The sequence below is a fragment of the Amblyomma maculatum genome, chromosome 9 (assembly GCF_055883805.1).
Source record: "Amblyomma maculatum isolate TAMU_Amacu chromosome 9, ASM5588380v1, whole genome shotgun sequence".
Classification (NCBI taxonomy): domain Eukaryota; kingdom Metazoa; phylum Arthropoda; class Arachnida; order Ixodida; family Ixodidae; genus Amblyomma; species Amblyomma maculatum.
The window spans coordinates 60,336,638-60,358,540 of NC_139352.1; the positions used below are offsets into that span (position 1 = coordinate 60,336,638).

The window sequence follows — 21,903 nt, forward strand, 5'->3', positions numbered from 1 at the left end:
ACACAAATTAAAAAAAAAAAAATGGTCCCAGAGCCACACTTCCTAGATAAACAATTGCATACAACAAAAAGAGTTATCTTTCTGAATCCTCAAATAAAAAGAAGTTTTGCAATCTACAAATATGCAACTAAAGTAGGCACCGTGCGCTGTTTCTTTTTCCAAAACAGATTTTTGAAAGTTTTAACTCTACTCCAGAGCTCAAGACTTGAACAGCACTCAAAATGAAGTCTAATAATAAAAAACAAAAATGCCTTAAAATGTCAAACGCAATCTTCTATGTCTAGCGAGAATCTTACTTCAGAAAACCATTATATAAGAGACACCTACCCATCTTTAAGGGTATGATGTGATAGCGTATGCTACCACTCGACACATAAATCCCCGCGTTAACCAAGCTGTATGAACATACCTACGTGGCCTAGGGGCAACGTGTCTGACTCAAAATGTAAGGGTCCTGGCAAACTGATTCTTACATCACCTCCCCCCCCCCCCCCCCCCCATACAAAAGGACAATCCCGAGTTGGCAACTCCTGCCAAACGTAACATCAGGTAACCCTACATCCATTCAGTGCACGGCCATGTCAGCTACCAGCTACCACTTGCCAGCGCCATGCCCACTATTTTTTGCTCACAACACCGACGCCAACAAAGCCAACACTGAATTTTCTGATGAATGGGGCCTTCAATGCTATCAACTTAACAGTGCACCATGTAACATATATTGAGAATGGGGCCTTTATCAAGATATCCTTCTGGAAAGCCAAAGGCATATTGCCAATATGGAAAAATGCTTGCCAACAGCATAACACAATTTTGACACAACATTAACAAACAGATGCCTTCAGCTGAATATGATCAGTACAAAGTACTCCAGATGCAAACTGCATGCAAATCACCTCAAGCAAAAGACACTATGATAGTGTTTCCCTGTTGTGGGACTGGAGATGACGAACTAGGTTGAACTTTGTTATGAAAGTCATGGGACAAAAATGGCACTGGTGTGGCCTTTCACCTCTGTGGAGACGCAGGTGCACTGTCAGTGAAGCAAGCTGTGCATAGCTCTTGCCGCACTGCACACACTGGTATGGCTTCTGACCTGTGTGGGTGTGAATGTGCTCTGCCAAATGGGGTTTCTGCGCAAAGCACCTGCTGCAATGGCTGCATTTGTATGGCTTCTCGCCCGTGTGAGTGCGAAGATGCCTCGTCAGGTTGGTCTTGAATGCAAAGGTTTTGTTGCACTGACTGCAACTGTATGGCCTGGCGCCCGCGTGGACGCGGATGTGCTGAGTCAGGAGGTCCTTCTTTGTAAAATTCTTGCCACAATAGGAGCACTGAAAAGGAAGCCCGCTAATGTGTGTCCTCTGGTGGTTCTTGAAGTCCTCGAGAGCCATTGTGGCGTAGCCACATTCGTGGCACATGTACGGCTGCTTTCCTGCATCCAGAAGCAAAAGTGAAAGAGGATGAAGCCAAGCAAAAAGTCACTAAGTCATCAAATAAGACTTTTTCACTGTTGTAACGATGCAATGGCATTACAGCAAACGTCATTGTTGTGTTAAAGTAGAGGTAAGCAAATAACGGAACATGAGAGTACATGTAGAAAGCAAGCCTTCGAGTATCTGTTCAGAATTAAAAGTTTTTGGAAATGTAGTGGTAAATGTTGTCCACACTCATTCTTTTCAATGTAGGGTGTAGATATTGCAACTGAAATTGAAATAAGCTAGACTGACACTAATTCAATCTGACGTGCACAATGATATATACTGCCTGATTACACATCCTAAAAGTATTCAGACTGCAATGCATGGGCTTCGGCAGGAGCGTGCAAAAGGTCCACTTACCACCCCTCCCCCTCCTCCTAACAAGCCTCCTGCTTCACTTCTGCTTTCTTATTTTTTGGCTGACACCGTGACAAGAAATTTTTGGAATGTTTATTTCGACCCCAACAGCAAAAAAAGTGTGTGTATGGAGGGGGGGGGGGTCTCCACCAACCCCCCTTATAAAATCCTGTCGACACCCATCTACAATGGTGCCATGAAAATGGGCAACAAAATAAAATTCATAAATTGACACATTACTTGCATCTGATATAACAGAACAGGTAGTAAAACTTGCTTATTTCGGACGTCAAAAGACCGAAATGTCGAATTATCCATCTTACTCAAAACACACACACACACACAAAAACCGCTTAAGTATTCTAAATGAGATAAAAGCCTTGTAAAATTGCTAGATTGCATGAAGCTTGTTCTGAAATTTGGCATGCTTAGCCTTGCTGGAAGAATAACACAGATGTAAATGACACCGTCATAGTAATACGATTGCAAATTAGCAAACGGCGTTACGAGTGGCACAGAAAAAACATTTATACCTCTAATACCTGATGGAGCATCACCTGTCACAACCAACCAATCGCAAACACTGTCACAAATGTATTTGAGCATCACCTACACAAGACCTATTTATGACTTAGGTGCCAAACAAGGCACAGCCTTGGAACACATGGGCAGACTATATAACATATGAAGCTTACTTCTTGCTTGATTGCATTCAAGCAATAGAACACAGTTGCAGAAATGATTTTCCTTGTTGGTGCAACTCTGAGACCACAGAGTCTCATTTTTTTTCTTTTTTCTGAGCACTCTGTCTTAAAAAAAAAACATGTCACAGCAGACTGGCATTGCAACTGAGTTTGATTTTCACAAAAAGAAATTAAAGTGAGTTTTTCAGTTTAAAACCCAATTACAGAGCCACTGTCCCAAGAACCTACCCTTACTACTTTATTTCTCATGCATTACATAGTTACAAAACAAATACTAGCAGCATAAGCAGGTACAGGTGCAGACGGAAGTAAACAGAGTGCTCAGCACAAGAAAAAACTGCGGGTTAGTGCTGCCTAGCCGAGCCGACCTTCCCATTGCTTCGCATGCCTTGCATTTCAATGGCATCAGCGTTGAACTGATGATCGTGATTGAATTGCCACGCCCTTTGCAGCGAATGGGCATTTCCGAATGTGCAAACCGCTGCCTGGATAAGGCAGAGGCTGCGGAGGTGGCGCTATTGTTAACCAGCTTCATCTCAGACAGCTTAGGTGCGTTTCTGCCCCAGTTGGCCCGCATGTTTTGAACTTTTGTTTTCTCTGGAACTCAAAAATACTCGACCCGCTTGAAATACTTGGGCTGCCAGTACAGTTTCGTTTTTCATCTTTAATATTGTTACCCTTTGTCTTTGCCTTGCTCCTACAAGCCAACGATACAACCTTCTTTGCTGCAAGGGATGACTCGAACTACAAGACTTGCACCATCTTTCTACTGGGTGGGAAGCATTTTGTATCATATTCTTGTGCTCCTCATGGCTCAGTGACCCGTACCTGGCACAACCTTTGCTAAACATGAGGACTCGTACTTTGAGGCGTATGCCTTCATTCTGTTGCGTTGTAAATATTTTCTGCCGTGGTGTGTGCAACTCATGGCTCACTGAATCACTAAATTTTGGGCATGAGTTGGCTGAATTCTTGATTTTGGATTCACGTTATTATGAATGGCAGTTGCCAGCATCCTTCAAGAAAAGCCAAAGGTCGACGCTTCAGCATATCCCCCTTTTTTATCAGGCTTCTTAATAAAGGGCTGTTCTTGCACTAAAAAAACTGCTGGAAATGATGAGGAGTGGTGCTGTCTTTCCATTTTAAGCTCAGGAACCAGAGGTGTCAGTGCAAAAGCAGTGTGTTGCAGGAAGGACGAACAGGATGCATGTATTGCTGCTGCGTTGGCATCCTGTTACTGCAAGGCGAAGATAAATAGTACTTTTATGAAACAGACCAGAAACTGTGGAGGCACATCGAGTATTTCGAGAACATTTGGTTGCTAGCGAGGCGCCACTGAGTTAAAGTGGCAACAAAAGTTCAAAATATAAGGGCCATTTTCGATGGAAACAGATCTACTGTCGTCTCAGATGAAGCGATTAAACTGTAGTGCCACACCCACGGTATCCGTTGTATCCAGGCAGCGGTCCTCACATTCTGAAATTCCCACTTTCCGCAAGGGGTGCACTCATGCGCATGGCAATTTTGTGCTTTCTGCCAGATTGGTTAGGCGGCGCTGACGTGCAGTTTTTTCTCGTGCCATGCGCTCCGTTTATTTCTGCCTGCACCTGTACATGGTAAATGCATGAACCATTTCAAACGAATGTCATGTATAATATAGCATTTCAAATAGACCCACAGACATTCTGCTGCTCCAGAGACATCTAATTCAAGGATGAAACATGCAAGTGCAGACATCAGATACAAGTTTTCTGACTGTAACACAATTTCTAAACACCAAAGTAAAACATCAAGTCACACTGCACTTCGAGATAATTATAACAGTACTAAAGTGCTGCTTGCACTTCAAGGGAAACTAACTCATAAACACAAGTTTGAGTTAGTTATCAAAGGTTGTTGGGGGGCTGTGAATATGTTGCAAATATATCAAGTTATGCTTTATATTGGATGTCCTTGAACTAAGAAATGGTACATGGCAATAGCTCCTACTATGGCTATATAATATGAAAAACTGGAGCTCACCTTGTGCTTCCAAGGATATTAGAAGTTGTCAAGCAAGTAATAACACTGCATTTCCTCTCAAAATGTTCAATATACACAAAACAAAGATAACATCAGCTTGTCTGCCTTGTCTGCATGTGTGTCTCCATAAGAAGATGCCTCATTGTCATCTTGGCTGTTTTGCTTTTCTTTCCCGAGCTTGAAAAAAAAGAGTCACGATGAATCCGATTTCACCGCACAGTGCAGTCCCTGCTGTCAACAAAATACGATTTAGGCTCATTGGCAGGCACCACCACATTCCTTTCTCGCTTCACGTCTACAAAACAGACTTATCCCCCTCGAGAAGGTTGGGAAGTTGCCGTACACCATGGCGTGTTCGCAGTATTGTATTTCGAATTTTCTGAGTTTCGTGACCTCTGGCAAACAGGAGAACAAGCATTCGAGGGAGAGAGGAAGCTTTGCTCGCAATCTCCTCCCCATCAACAGTTCCGACAGGCTGTAGCCTTTTTTTAATGAAGTTGACCTTATTGGTCTCTCAAACACAAACCGGCTTGTCATGTTTACTAGGGCAGGCAAGATTGCAGTTAAGCCAGAATAGAGGGATTCATTATTTGGCTGATTTCTACACCTGTACAATTAAGGCGTTGAAATAACTTGTTGCAGGAGATCCTGCTTACTTCAGGATGTCTGCATCACCATTATCAGTACATGTCAAACAACCTGTCTGCTGACGGCTTGTACATGCATTTCATCATATGCGAAAAAGAACCCGCAAACTACTTTGGCAGCTCAAAAACTTTCGAACAAAACCGAACTCATAGTGGAACATGCTGAAGCCAAAGCTGCAGCAACCGAGCTTGAGAAGGCATCTACAATATTTGTACCCGTTTAGGTTGTGGAAATAGTACAAGCCCATGGCAAAGGACTTGCTCTGAGAGGACCATGTTGTCCAAACTTGCTGATGTGACTCATTTTCAGCTCGACTTCAACAGATGATACAAAGGCTGGTGAAACGTGGGCACAAACGCTGTCAGCTATCATGGCAACAGCCTTTATCAGCATTACTGTAGCCTTTGTTGCAGTCTCATGTTTAATTCCCAGAACAGTCACACCTTGCCTCTCAGCACTTGTATCAAGTCCTCAGAATGGCTGGCACAGCATGCTGCAAGACACAAAATCATTGACATGAAAGAAAATGCATATCTTGCATGGTAAGTTCGAAAACCGAAAAATTGCGAGACCTCGATTTTTGGAAGAGATAAATATTCCGGTAGTATGTTTTATAAACTACCCGTTATGTACAAGCATGCTGAACTCATAGAAATATGGGAAATTGATTACAGAACAAACTGCGGCAGTCCCTGAGTTGTGGGCAGCGCCGAAAATGCCCAAACTCTGCTCACTCACCATTCTTCTCCTGCCAAACCGAGCACCACCATTTTGGTCTTGTTTTGTTTGTGAATTTTTGCGGTTTCTTTTGCCCTTGGCAATAGTGATGGTGGCCCCGTTGAGGTATGGCTCACTTCGGATTAGGAGCCTTGCGGAGGCTTTTGAGTTTCCCGTGATCACATTCGAGATGTGATAGGATGAAGCGCAGGTTCAGCGAGAGATGCGGGGGATCAGGCGACCGCCAATGGCTGCTGCACGCGCTGACACGATGGCCTTCATAGGCTGCCCTAGCGCGTCGTCTGTTGCAGCTCTTTTCTCTCATTGTTGACTGTCATTGTGCTTCAAGCAATCTCTTTGTCTTTCGTCATTTTTTCAATCGCAGTCTCTACAGCTTCTCACCATGCTCTCCGAATGGTTTCATGCAATGTGTCAATAGTTGTGTGGTCATTTACGATAACTCAATATGCGGTACGTGTTCGGTGCACAGAAGCGTTCTATGAAGGCCGTCAACATGTGCCACCGATGACTGCATCAATGCCTGCAGCGTCCTAGAAACTGCTACAATGGAACTTACAAAGCAAGTAAATTTGAAAAAAAGGGCCTTGTCTTGCCCTGTGATACCTATCCAAAAATTACAATGAATTTCACAATGCCAACACATTTTTAAATTCTCCAGGCCTGGTATACAGGACCCATGCGACACTTATGATATACTCTTGTAACTTCAGAGCCAGCTTGCACAGCTCTGTGAAACTTAATAGTTATTCAAATGTCCATTCCATGAGCCTACTCTAAATATGTCATTAAGATATCCGGACAAACAAAAAGTTGTTCTCTACCTTCTAGGGCCATCTTATCAGAACTAATTTTTTGCCTAGTGTGGCTGCTTAGGACAACCGTATCTCAGGAACCACTGATCAGAATTTTGCGAGGTTTCTTTTATTCTATACCTCAATAAGTTTCTGAGGGCAAGGCAATCCCATTTTTTTTTCGAAATATTGTCTGGAATTAATAATAAACAATGAAAATTTGGTTACAGCAGGTCTAATTAGTAGCACTAATTTTAGGACTGCGGTAAAATTATTTAGCAAAGAAGTTTAGGAAGAGCTTAGTCTTGCGCTGGGGTAACTATCGAAGAATAACTATAATCAATTTCACAGTGCCAGCACACTTTTCAAATACTCCAGGCCTGTCCTATGGGTCCTATGTAAACCACTTTGATATACTTCTCTAACTTGAAAACTAGTGAACCCAGCAGCTCTAAGAGAAACTTGGTAGCTATTCAAATGCTTGTGCTGCGACCCTACCCTGAAAATTTCATCAAATATCTGAAGAAATAAAGAAGTTGGTACTAAAGGATAGCCTCCCCCTTCAAGGGCCTCGGTCGAAAAATCGCCATTATTTTGAAATTTTTCATCTTTGTTTTCGTTTAATTTACCAACTTTGAGCATCATACTTTCATGCAGCAAAACATAAAACAATACCTGAAAACAAATTTAGTTAAAAACGCATCTGAATGACTCACGGTAAGCAAAAAAATTGCAAGTGCTGCCAAATTTTGACCATCTTTGAGCCCGTGTTGCTTACAGTAGTGGCGCCTACCGCCATTGTGGGCAGCTGCAAAATATGGCTAATGCCTTGTTTCAACTGGTACATCGTACAGTTTTGTATTTCCAAGGGAATATGAAGATAAATGCTTCTTTCTTGCATCTTCTGAGTGTTCCTATTGGGCCTTTTAAATCGCACAACCCGAAAGCAAGACCGCCATTGGCCTGTGGCCGTGCAGTGAACCTATTGCAGCAGTTTCGTATCAGTTCACATCGCATCGCCCCTTGCGACTGCCCAGCAATTTTTTTTCCATCAAAAGTTTCATGGTAAACGATGAGAAGAAGCGTAACTTTCAACTCTGCAGAAGCAGGGCTGTGCGCCAGTACAAGGGAAAGCACAAACAGAAGCAAAGGAGCACTAAAAAAGCAATGTATGCTGCAAGCCCACCTTGCCAGCAGAACACCTTCACGCCACACAGTCAAGCATGTCCGATCGTACCAGCAACGCTTTTAACTTTGTGAGCATGTCAAAGAAGCTGGCAGCATTCTGAGATGACGAGACAGCTCACATCAGAACCAGCACAAGCATTGTTATCTGTGAACTTTAAATGCAGACCTGACTCGTGAGTGGTGCTATGTGCGGGACACGCGGGAAGTGTGAACTCACAGTAGTCGAGATCACAAACAAGCGAAAGGGCCTTGATTCTTTCCTGGAGCTCAGGTGTGCAGCAGTTTCTGCTGCACATACATAGCAACACACTAATCTTGCTGGCCGTGAAGGCTGCGATGTGAAACGGCACAGAAGGGCCCCCCCACCTCCCACTCACGAGATAGCTTCACAACCAACGTTAAAACCAGTGCTTGTCGCATGTTCGATTGGCCTTGGACATGACCAGCTAAGAAGTTTTGCGACATTCTTAGCCTATCAAAGCTTTGAGAAAATAAGAGCTATGAGTCCTTTCTTTGAAGCAACTTGTCAGACTGAGCCTTGAGAGCAACAAGAAAAAGGAAGAAAAAAAGAAACCCTGTCAAACTGACTACTGAAGCTAGGCACATCGCTACTGCCAGGATTCTGTTCGAAAGAACCGTGAGGGCAAAACCTATGCTGTAGGCCAGTTCGTCTTGTGGTCTAGTGGATAACATTTCGGACCATAAAAGTACCAAATTTCATGTAATTTGACTGAGAATTCTAGCACCTACATGTAAATAAACTTTCATTTCAGCTCTTCTCAGGCTGATGTTTTTGGCCATTTTCTAAGTTTGTGGGCACTTTTTTTTTTCTCTTGCACTTGTTAAATTACAATTAAATTTCTCGCACAGATCATTCCTGGGGTGCATAGAGTGTGTAAATCTTGTTCATATCACTATCTCATCATACTTTTAATATTGTTTCATAACAAAAGGCTGACACAAGAAGAAAATCACACACTACTTCTCACTATATTTTTTTGTTCAAGATGATGCAATTAAATTATTTCAAATAGATTTCAGCATTCTGTGGCTTGTAAGAGCTTCCCAGAGTGCTTTAAGATGCTTATCTGTGTTAATTATTTGAAAAAATTGTGTACACATTATACATTTAACAGAGCTGATTATATATTAAAAAAACTGATTATATATATATATATATATATATATATATATATATCAGAAAGGAGCTCAGCATATGTCAGTTGTGCAAATTTCAGCCCCCTAATGTTGTCATTAAAAAAGAGACTGCAGAGGTTCAATTATCCTTGAGCTGCACTAGCATTAGTCATTCACTGCAGCCACAGTCGCTACTGCCGCTTTGATCTTGGACCGCTTCCGCACTTGGTAAGCTTCCTGGCCAGGTTTTATATTACGAACCAATTCTGATTATTCCAGAGCCCTCCACTATGGTAGCTTTTTCTCTCTACTTTCAGTCCCTCCTTCCTCCCTTTTCCTTATGATGCGGTTCAGGTGCCCACCAGAAGTGTGACAGATACTGCACTTTTCCTTTGCACTGCCCTAAAAAACAGCGTTCCCACTCCTCTCCACAGCTGGCATGCTGTGCGATGGTCCAAGGGAGGTATGGTTTGGGATGGCAAAGGTCGTCGGTCCGAATCCCTATGCTTACATTAGGTTCTGACTTGACCAGTAATTTTGAGCTCCGTAACACGCTGAATAGTTTGATACCACTCCGAAGCTTATGCGCCAAATACTAGCTCCACAAATGATTAAACAAATTATAGTGCTAAGTGGCCCAACCACAATGGTTCATAAACCAGAGTATATATAGCGAAATGAAAGTATAAAGTTGTATTACGGCACCCGAGAGCTGCTAATGTATCGGAATAACATGAACTTGAATGATGTGAGCACTAAAGATATCGCTTTAGTGCTCACAGATTTTTTTTTTTTAGAAGCCTCTCACTTTAAACAATCAGTATTGGTTACGTTCGTGTGTCACAACCACAATAATGTAAGAAACTGACCGGTGTCAAGCGGTCCCAAACTATTGTAACAAAAATTGCAGTTGAGGAAGGGTGGGAGGGGAAGCCTATTTGCCCAATGAATCTCAATTAATTTTGTTTTAACCAAAAAGCGGTACTCTCAAAGATTTTCCAGAGATAATTAACAAGGATGGAGGAACACCTGTAGCGAGAGGAAAGCACTGCGGAAATTCAGAAGAGGGTGAATATGGGCTCATTGGTACATGTTGAAGAATGAGTGCTAGGAAGATAGAAAGAATAGATGAACATGCGGCATGGCATGGCCAGCCAGGACACAAGAACTGTAACAGCATAAAGTGCAGCGAACAGATGACATTGTCTCGAAGCTGAGATGGCTGCAAAAAATGCAGGTGAGAAATGAACCCAGGCAGCAGACCTGTACAATGACAAACATGCCACACCTGTAGTTACCTACAGTGCTGTCTTAGTGGCTAAGCCATTCTGCTGCTGGAATTGAAATTATGGGATTCCTGTTTGTGCCTTTATTGAAGTCGAAAGTAATATGGGAGCAGCTCACTATGCCATTTCCATAGCTCAGGTGCACTCTTAAGATCGTAATAAATGTCAGAAATTATTTCTAATAATATAACCATGTCAACAGTTCACCTCTGCGTGCAGGAAATAAAAGTAACTGAAAAGCACATTATTTTCTTCTAACATTTTTTTTCCATATTGCATAATTCAAACTCGCCATGGTGGTGCATACAGCCTGGTAGTAGACATCAGTGCACTTTCACTTAGGCAACCCTTTTTTCTTATGTCCAATACCGAACGTGTGATTGTAATTAGAACAGAAAAACGTGCTCTGCTTACGTATGTCCACACCTCTATATACATGTGCACAGGGCTTGGGCCAAATATATAAAACAGTGACTGCTATCATACACAGCAAACAGAGCCAGGACATTGGATGCCTGAGCTGCTCCACAATATTTTTAATGGGAATATAGCCTTGAATATAGCTGCATGAGTATTCTCTAGCTAATCGTCCCATCTGTTTTGCCTCCCTATCTCCTCTATTGTCACTTTTATTTCAGGTCGCTCGCAGCTCAGGTGCACAACATAGCAGGTGGTGAGGTTGCGCCCACTTTTTTTGCCCTTTCGCATTATTTATCCACAGAACCTTTCTATGTGCAGCTAGAAGCAATATGAGAGGTAATACAGGAGCGTATGGCCTCCATGCTTTGCAAAGTGCTGCTGCTGACATGCGACAAGAATCAGTGATAAAAGTGCATGAAAAGTAAGCTTGGTCGCCTGCTTTTTCCAAGCATACCCCTGGTGCCACCCATTCCCATTTTCTTTTGGCGGCAGCACTTTGCGAAATGCGAAGGCCACATGCTTCTGTGTTCCCTGTCATGTTGCTTCTAGCTGTACCAATGCGGACAAAAGTAAACGGAGCACGCTATTTCATTCTAAAATTTTTCATGCGTTGCATGATTGAAACTGGCAGTCGCAGTATGTGCAGACTGGCAGTAGACACTGGTACCCTTTCACTTGGACAAATACTGCTTTCTTGTCTCCAGTACAGAAGGCGTGATTTTAATTTGAATGAAAAAGTGTGCTCCATTAACTTATTCCCGCACGTGTACATACAATGTCAGGTGAAAAATGAGCTGTGGGAGAAATGACAAAATGTAAATGTTGCATAAACTGTTAGAAATAACTGCACTTGGTGGAGGCCACACTTTCTTGCCTTAGAGATTAACATTCCATTACACTCATCTAGACATGCAGTCGACATGACAAATAACCCAAACATGAAACTTATTACAATGCGGACATTGGTTAGCATGTTAATTCGTGATCATAAACTTGGAGTGCTTGAAACTGAGCAGCAGCTTACTTAATTAGTGCATGCTTTGAAGAGCGTTTATTTGTCTTTAAAAACATAAAAAATATCAGGAAATGCCAGCTTGCATAACACCCAGCACTTCCCCGCTAGAAAATAAATCGCATCACAGGACCCAAAAACGCAGCCAATACATGCAAAAAATTATCACACAGAAACTGTGGCTATCAAGCCCATTAAAACAGTTAGTACAGATGAAATTGCACGCAGGTGCTCGCAGAGTAGCATGGTTCGCCTTCACAGGCATGGTAAGCTTCGAGGTCCGTAGTTCTACTACTGCCAACTTCACGTGTCGAACAACAGATGGAACTGATGCTGCATTATATTCTAATTGTGACTGCCATCATCTTCAATGATGTACTGCTTGGCCAGCAGTACATCTTTCTCCCATCTCTTTGCCCTTATGCCGTTGACGCAAGTACTACACAAAACTGCCAGCAATATCTGCTACAGACAGACTTGACAACCAGCACACATACGATACACGCAGATTTTACACGTGCTTTCAGAGTTCGTTACAAGTCGAAAACCACTGAAGTTGTGCCTTCGTCGTTAACTAATCCAACTGCCACAGAAATGTCCGGCTAGAGTTAACGGGTAAACGCGTAAAATGTAGAAAATGCATTTCAACTGCATGCATTCATAGTGCGCGCTGCCGGTTCACGGCTCTCACTGCTTATGCAACTTGATATACGGCCACTGGAAACAGGACATCACCTCGATACCTCAGATTTCATGCAGGGACATCAGACATAAAACTTGCCCTCTCGCATATTTGGAAGGGATATGATCGCGTTCTCTCACAGCAGTCGATTTTAGTGGCCGTTGCTCTTGCCATCCGCCTTGACCCTTCTCCTTGTTTAGTTTACAGTTTGCTGACGCCGAAGTTTTGCTCGTGTTCATGCATCTCCAGCTTTTCGCTTTTTAGTGGTTTAGCTTTTGTATCTTGAGTTTGTGTTTCGCACTTTGACCGGACGCTTTTACGTCAAAAAGGATGTCCTTTTGACGTAAAGGATCGAACCGAGTGCATCGACGTAAATGGTGAGAACTCTGAACTCGCTAGAGAAGAGCTAAACCACTAAAAAGCGAAAAGCTGGAGATGCTCGAGCACAAGCAACACTTCCGTCCAAAGCTCCGCCAAAATATCTGCCAAGACTCTGCATGTAACTTGTAAGCAAAGCAAAGAGAAAGAGCAACCGAGCAAAGTCGACCCATGTCGACTGCTGTGAGAACGCGATCATACCTTTCGACAAAAATATACGCAACTTTAAACATTTTTTAAATAAATTACTCTTGAAGCAAAAACCTGTGGTTATAAAACAAGCACAAAATATGAAGTTAAAAAAAAATTTGACTTTCGTTTTTGGCAAAACGCTACGATGACAGGGTCACAAGGTCCCGCCGTCGTCTGCTATAGCAGACGATGGAAACCATCGGTCACCACGGCGCAATTTTTTCCGCAGTGACGGCGCGAGCCCGTTGATCTCCAGAACGCCTGTAATACTAAAGATAGACAACACAGTCGCGAATCAATCTATGCTTTTCGCGAACGGAGCGTGATATGCCTGAACACGAAGAGTTTGAGTTCAGAACTCAGCTTGCAATTGGCGGGGTCAGCTTGCAGTTACTGCTCGCGAACTTCTTCCAAGACTGAAGTAGCCCAACTGGCTGTGCACGAAAGCAGACGAAAGGTACTTCATTGGTGTCTCTTTCTTGTCTGTGTTTGTTTCCGTGTTGCGCCGCCGTTCAATTCCAGCAGACGAAAGCGTTTGCAAAAACTGCTTCAGCACTTGTACGGCACCACCTGCGAGCTGGGGAAAAAAAAAAAAAAAAAAAAAAAAAAGAAAAAAAAAGAGAGAGAGAGAGAGAGAGAGAGAGACATGGCAGCTTTCTGGATAGCCAAGTAAACAATCCGTGCTCACTAGGGGCCGAATTATGCTCCAATCATATCAAAACACCTGCCATAAACCTAGCTGCCACAAACCGAACAGCTAGTCGCGCTCGCTCCTACTGGTCGATTTTGACTGGCGGACCTGTTCACCATAGCTGATTGACACGTTTGTGGCAGCTATATAATTTTTGTAACCTGATCGGAGCGCAATTCTGGAGGCCCAGTGCTCTGAACGCGCCCATGTGTAATGAATTTCAAGACAAGATGACAACATGCAAGATCTAAACGTCTACAGCTGCTTAATTATCACAGGGCATGTAGTTATGGAGCTCATGTCATGTTTTTAATTCATATTCTGACAACTGAACATCTTTCAGATAAATTTAGGCAAGATGTTCAACCATGCAGTCATTGAGAGATCCCAATGTGAAGCTTCAGACAACTTCTAAACGTATGAAAAACATCTTGCCCAGACACCTAATAAATGTGTTGCAAGATATTTCCAGATACCTTTCAGACATTTTGTAAATGTCTCCTTGCTGGGCTAATGCTCCTGCTATTTAGGCTACAAAGTGTTTTTCAAGAACATTTCGTAGAGCTTTTCGTAGAACTTTTAGAGGCGAACAGAAGTTTTTCATACTTTTTGTAGTCGTCATCTAACTAGTTGCAAAAGTGTTAGGGCTTGAATCAAGATGTCTTAAGAGTCACCTTGTAGAAATCCTCAAGATAGATTCTAAATTCTAAAATTAGCTGTGGAGTCTCCTGTAGTGCTCAAAATTATTTATTCATTTCTAATTTCAGCAAAATTGTCTGAAATGCTCGTGTATTTATAGAGGGTATTCAACACCACTATTGGGTATGAAAATATAAACCATCTCATCAGATGTTCCAACAACTAGGCTGCAACCATCAGACACAGCAGTGCCCTTCCATACGATCTGTTACAATGCAAACTAAACTGATGTACCACTGCCGATCAATAATTCTCAGACACTGCAGCTGCCATATAGATGGTAAGAACTGTGCTTTTTTTTTTTTTTTTTTTTTGCAAAGCATATGCCACATTTCACAGTGAGCAGCCATTAGTTAGGTGCTCTTTGAAAGGTTTGACAGTAATTGCACCCAGTGCTAGGAAACAAAATGTGTAAACAATAAAACTTTTAATTTCCTCAACCTTATAGACAACTTGAAATTTCCGAAATGTATTAAAGGAAAGAAAGCCACATTTAGCAGTATGAAAATTAGAAAATGCAGTTTCTCTCAAGCCTAACATTATACTAATCAAGAAAAAGCATTAAAAACAGCCAGTTCATGAACACATGACATAAATGGGAATATCATGTACATTGTCATTAATTCTCATGGGCATTGAAACTGCCAACAATAGGTGAGATCTGCACGCCTTTTATATTGCAAAGCACGGAACACAGCACAGTGGATAGCAATCAGTTAGGTGCTCTTTGGGAGATTCGGCAAGAACTGCACGGGATTGCTAGGAAACAAAATGCAAAACTATATACAACATTTGATTTATCAACAATGTACACTGCAAACAGAAATGAAGAAACTAGACACCACCAATAGTATGAAAATGATAATTAATAATACAGTTCTGTCCAAGCTTAAAATTGTCCCTTATAAAAACAACGAAAGCATATAATTTATAGGGCTAAAAAAACAAGCAATGACTAGAAATAAATGGGGATGAGTATGCACAAGGGTACTAAACTGGTCGAGTACATTGGAGCAGTTAAATAAATTATTTGCAAAAAATTGGTACAAAATAAAACAATTTGCATCCAACTTTAAATGGAAAAGTTACAGCATATATAGACAAAAGGATGCTGACACAAAGCACATAGTTATCAAAAGTGTGCATTTTAGAATACTATGTGTGCATGCATGTCAACTATTGAATGCTGGCCATGCATGCCTACAACTGGTGCGAACTGTACAGACACTTCAGCATTAGGCACGATGTTAAATCCCTTAAAACATCTACAATGCAAAAAAGAAGTAGCCAAAACTATGCTTCACTGCTGCTCTTCCTGTTGGCAAGACTAGAATGCACTGAAGAAAAACAAAAGGAATGGTTGATTACTTTACAAGAACCCCTATTCGGCACCATAAGAAGAAAAAGGTTTGCATCCCTGTCATTGTACACACCAACCACTATATTCCACCTTACAAGCTGTTTGCAGCACTGCAAAAGGTAAGGGCAGCATGGATCAATCAGGATGGTACCCTTACCTTTTGTAAAGCGGTAAACAACTTATAATCACAAGTGGTAAAAGGGCACTGTATACAGATCTGGACTGTAAGAAAGATGTTACCCTAAGAAGGACTGACTGCATAGAACCTGGTAACAAGTATTCTCAAGTGATGTGCAACATATATCTCAGTCATACTGCTGAACACAAAAACACCCTGCCACGGTGGTGCAGTGGTAAGACGCCCGACTACTGTGCCGAAGTACCTGGTTTGATCCCGATCAACCGCCGGTGGCTGAGTTTCGATGGAGTCGAAACAAAGTGGCGTCCATGTGCTGTGTGATGTCAGTGCACGTTAAAGATCCCCAGGTGGTAGAGGTTACTCTGGAGCCCTCCACTATGGCACCCCTTTCTCTCCTTCCGTTATCACTCCCACATTCCTCCGTTTCCTTACAGCATGGTTCAGGTGTCCACAAAACAAGTGTGACAGATACTGCACCCTTCCTTTCCTATGAACCAAATATTATTATTATTAATCTTGCAGATGCAAACTTTAAAGTTTCAAACCTGACAGCTAATGAAAAAGCTTCAGATTAAATAGTTGGCCATGGAGACGAAAATGATATACCTAATGCCGGACTGTTTTAAATCGAAAAGAATGAACTCGAGCTATCAATAATGTTGCAGAAATTAAGGTGAAAAAAATGGACCTGAGCAAAAACGTGTGATCCAGAAAATAAGTAATTACAGTCTTTAGGACAGCAAAATGAATTTGAAAGGAAAGGAAGGAATTAAAACATAGCCGTGTTCAGATGACTGTATATTTGCAATTCGTGATTACAAAATTTGTTACCGTAGTGTGGTCCACAGCTGATGCAAGATGGTGATATGTGGAGACCTCTGGGAAAAGCATTTGTCTTGATCTGTGAATGTAAACTGAGCATAGATAATAATTCAAGTCCCCACCTCTTAAACAGCTTATAGAAACCGCACAGGTTTCATAATACACAAGGCATATTTGCTGAGCATGCAAGTTAACCAAAGAAATAGTGTTTTGGCAGTATTATGCTTCAGGTGCAGATAAATTACACCTGTCTCAAAGAGCCAGGTGGATCACAAAGTGCCAAGTCACAGCGGTGGTCAATATAGTAATGGTGCATTGTTTTTTTTTTTTTGTGCGCAAAAGCTGAGTTATGATGTAAGGAGGCTTCTGAGATCTTTCATTTTTGAGAGTAGCCAATATAAAAAGGCTCTAAAAAATCAATTTTTTTAAAATACTCATAACACAAACTATTACTAAATGACCCTCAGTCAAGAAACATAGCCATCACTGCAAGTGCTAGAGCTAGAATTTTGCCTCAGATGTTGGTAGCGTTACTTTCATGCAACAAACATGTACATTGAATATCACTCAGAAAAGCTTGTACAAGGTGTGATGATAAAGCATCAACTCCTGCAACAACCACAATATGAAAATGTGGCAGCAAATATATAGTACCTTATTGACCTGGGAAGAAAAAGCCATAAAAAAAAGCAAATAATTTAGGCTTCATTAAGTATTTTCAAACAAATAAAAACATGCGATGAACCATGACAGAGATATCCTTTCTCATTTGCACGAAAAAACAAGTGCAAGAGCCCCAGTTTCCAACAAAACTATTGTTTTCCACAGAAAAAAAAAAGAAAAAGAGAGGATTCTTCCATCCACTCATAATGAAATGAAACCATGTGCTCCTCAAAAAAAAAAGAAAAAAAAAAGAAAAAAAAAAAAAAGAGAGGATTCTTTCGCCCGCTCACAACGAAACCGTGCCCATACCAGAAGGAAACATTCGCAGCCAATCTTAAAAACAAAAATTCTCTGACAGAACCCCACCAAACACACAGTGCAAGACGGCAGCATCTTTCATGACAGATTTGAAGTGAGTAGCTCCACTCAACAGTGATGGCGTGCGCTTGGTCTTCATAGCTGGCAGCAGATGGTGTGGTCCACATACCCTCTTGGAGACCGGGGTGAAGGCGGCGTCGTTGCACCTGTATGCTGTTATAGAGATGGCAGAAACACTAGACAAGAAAAATTAAGATATGTTTCTCACGTGCCCATCGTGACTTAGTCGGTTAACACGCTCGGCTGGTGATCGGAGCGGTAGGAGTTTGATTCTCGGTAGAGGATGATTTTATTTCTCAAAGGACGTTAAACAGAATCCTGCTGATATCCTGCGGTCACATCTCGCGGACAGATCTCACGAAGAGATCACGTCCACGTGAGATTTTCACCATGGGCCAAATAAGGCTTTCGCCCTAATACTCCAAGGCAGGCTTCTTCAACATCAGTCCTCTTAATAACACATAAAGTCAGACAGCTTGGTGCCAGAAATTGTTATAAACCAGAACAAAATAGCATTTGCAAGAACATTTTCATCTATGACTATATATAGTGGGCATCCTTGATGCCGCTGTTAACAGTTCACTTGTAGAAAGCAGTTTGTTATAACCTTTAGAAGGACTAAAATGTGTAACATTTCACAACCAGGTCTCCAACGGCTGTACAGGAGGCAGATTCCTAAAATATGCAAAGGCTGCCCGCAACAACACTACCCAATGCTGATCGACCATTCTACAGCATTCCTGAATAACCAATCATTTAGGCCAATATATTATGTTCATGTTGATCTGCAGCTGCTGCCAAATCCACATAAGCAAGACCTTACAACCGTGTTCCACACATGTGCGATTGCAGATGACGATTCAAGTCCGACTTCTGTATAAAGGCCTTGGGACAAATGTGGCACTGGTATGGTTTGTAGCCTGTGTGGGTGCGAATGTGGCGCGTCAGGCTGTTTCGAATTTCGAAGCTCTTGTTGCATTGGTTGCACTGGTAGGGCTTGTCCTCCCTGTGGACGCGCAGGTGAATTATCAGGGCACCATTTGTTGCAAAGTGCTTTCTGCAATGGCAGCACTGGAAACGATGCCCTCCTGCACAAAGGAATGAAGCAAATGGTGTAACATCAAGCATGATCGAGATGCTGGGTGTCAGTACAGAAATGGCATCTGACTCACCAAAGAAGAATTCACCAAACCAAAGAATGCTCTCATGTCAAAATTCACCACAAAAATATTCAAGAAAATCTGGCTTTGAAACCTGATTTTCTGTCTTGAGGTTGCCATGCAGTGTCAGGATGAAAGTGCACAAATAGCGTATAGCAGATGAATCAAATAATAACAAAGTTATAAAGGCATCAAATAGTTGATTCACCCACTGATCCTTTTATCATTAAAGAAGCATGCTTTAATATGCCAGGTTTGACAGGTACTAGACTGCCTGCTGCACAGTCATATTCTATGGTAAATGCAGAACTGCTATTTTCTGCACTGCTTCCCCTTAAACACATCTCAAGAAAAATGAATGTAAGAAACGCCAAGCTTGAACATGCAGTTGTCAGTTTCTGATCGGCATACAGTAATGCAGACTTATCTGTGTCTACACCATATGCTGAAATAAAGCAACAAACAGTGCCAGGCATAAATAAAAGTGAAACATGCTAAAGTGGTACACCAGGCAAGGATGCTTTTCTACCAACGTGATAAAAGAAAATGGACCATTGTAAACTTGTAAAACACATATGAATGGAAACTTAGTAGGAGAATAATGAAACCAAGTAAAACAAGACAATGTATACAAGCAATCAGTGTTCCATCAGTTGTCTCCACAACATGAAGATTTTTAATTTCATGAACGTGAAAAATGTCGGCGATCAAAAATCATGCTCCTCTTGCTCTTCAACTCACACTAATCCTCCAGGAAAAATAAACAAAAGTTGCAATAGCTCCCCACTTCAGACGGCATCCTTAGCGAAAACACACGCACACGAGAGAAAAGGCGGGACACGGGACAAGCGCTTGTCCCGTGTCCCGCCTTTTCTTTCGTGTGCGTGTGTTTTTTTGCGCTAAGGATGCCGTCTGAAGCTGAAAACCATCTAGCCCGTCTAAAAGTTCTTTTAAACCATTTAGCTCTCCACTGTGCCCCATCCTGCCCGCGACACTTTGGTGCACCTAAATAGGGCCAGTTGTGCTGTGAAATATCACAATTTATTGTGGATGGTTGCAAAGAGCAGTTTTTAAGAATTTTTTGTAAGTTATGGGGTTTCATGCAGTTTTACATTTGGCTAAAATACAGAAAAAAGGCCACATCTATGGATCAGTTGCATTAGAATAGGAACATCCGTGTTCAGGGTGCCTTTAAAACTACAGCATGTGCAATTGGCAATACAATAACAAAATGAAAATAAAAATTACCACAAGCAGCAAATTTTACCAGTTAATGTAGGTAGAAGCCACATGAAGAAAATGAAAAATACACTTTGGAAAAGCAAATAGAGCATATGTGAACAATGTTGAAAATGCCTATTACACAGAGTAAGGAACACCACAGTTTCATCCTCCATATGGCGTAACATTTTAAGGCACTCTGTCCAGCACAAACAGTAATGTGGAGGCATATGTCAACACAGTTCTTAAGATTTTGGCCGAATAAAGTTTGAGGAAACTTGAATCATGTTTCCCGAAGAGTTGACAGTATTTTTATAACTGACAATGTAAAGCTTCTCAATAAGAGTATAGCATGCAACTAGATTTCAAAAAGGGTGATGGTGTCCTGGGCAAGGCCACTAAACAGAACACTGCTGCTAGTGCACAAACTATGCAAAGTTACATCGAGTCACAACATCCACCATCCTACTATACACACTTAAAATTTTGACCACATGGGTGAGGTTTCTACTGCTGCAGATTTATGCTTCAGTGCAGAGAAGAACTAAAAAAAAAAAGAAATTAAGTATGAGAGCAAAAATCAACAGAATATATCAATTTCAGTGCAACCTTGTGAATAACAACAGCTTTCAAACAGGCTTGCCTAGCTCATTCCAGTTTGGTTGCTCAACTTGTACTAGCAGCATGAAGAACTGCATTTTAACTTTTATTAGAACAGTGACAAAACCAGACAATAATATAAGGAAGCCCACACAGACCACTCGCCTCTGTGCACTTTCCCTTTTTGTAGTTTTTCTCAATTTTGTGCTGTTCCATCCACAATGAACTGTTACTAAATTGTGCAAGTGTCGATCCTTCTTCAGTGCATCTCAAATTAATGCTCTCTCTTTTCAAAATTACTAGTTGGTCTCACCAAACTAGTTGGTGGTCAACATTACTAGTTGGATACACCAAAGGTATATCAACCGTGTGCTCCTCAAACCTAAGGGACATTGACAAAGCTATCAAAAATGCATCTTGCAAGCTCAAGATGAAAGTCTGCGTGACTGCATTTAAAAAGCTGCTTAATGAATCTATGAAAGCACTGCAGGAACTGTGATTGAAAGCATTTAAATAAAGCATTAATATAAATTATTTTATTTTGGCAATATGTCAACACGCTCCACGGATTCTTTAAGTGCATGGAACTCTGTTCATGGCAAAGTAGACATATCAGGAATCCAACAATGGACAGAGGGTGAGGCATGAAATGGCAGATGAGCAACTGCTGCTTTAAATAAAAAGCAAAAATATGCGAGCTGAATATGCATCAATATAAAAGGCAAGTGATGATGAAAATGCAAGTCAAGGCAGGCACAGGCTCTATTGCAATAGATGCTCTTTGGGCACGTAGGGCATGTCACACCAAAACATTTCAAGACATCCTTCAAAAAACTCCACAGCAGGCAAATAACTGTGGTCTAGATTTAACTCATTGAGTGGTGCAGTGATGTATTGGTACTGAGTTCGAACTGGCAGGAGGTCGGTTGGCAATCTGAAAAGTAAAAAAAAAAGAGAAAATACATAATGTGACAATATCCCTGGTTTTTTTTCTCGGTTCTTTTTTTTAGTTTGGTTTCATCTATGGTGTTTAATGTCTCAAAGCGACTCAGGCTATGAGAGATGCTGTAGTGGAAATTTGGAAATTTGGCTCTGGAAATTTCGACCATCTGGGGTTCTTTAAAGAGCATCGACATC

At 41.6% G+C, this 21,903-nt stretch overlaps 1 protein-coding gene across 1 annotated transcript; it reads right to left on the reverse strand.

The window, feature by feature from the left end:
- Window positions 1-497: 497 nt before the first annotated feature.
- Window positions 498-19,157, reverse strand: LOC146179160 (uncharacterized). The gene is made up of 3 exons (XM_084580131.1): window positions 18,609-19,157; window positions 17,774-17,961; window positions 498-1,471 (listed from the first exon to the last, which is right to left on the reverse strand). Exons 1-3 carry the CDS (start codon window positions 18,911-18,913, stop codon window positions 912-914), a joined length of 1,053 nt encoding a protein of 350 aa, XP_084436257.1. The 5' UTR covers window positions 18,914-19,157; the 3' UTR covers window positions 498-911.
- Window positions 19,158-21,903: the final 2,746 nt, after the last annotated feature.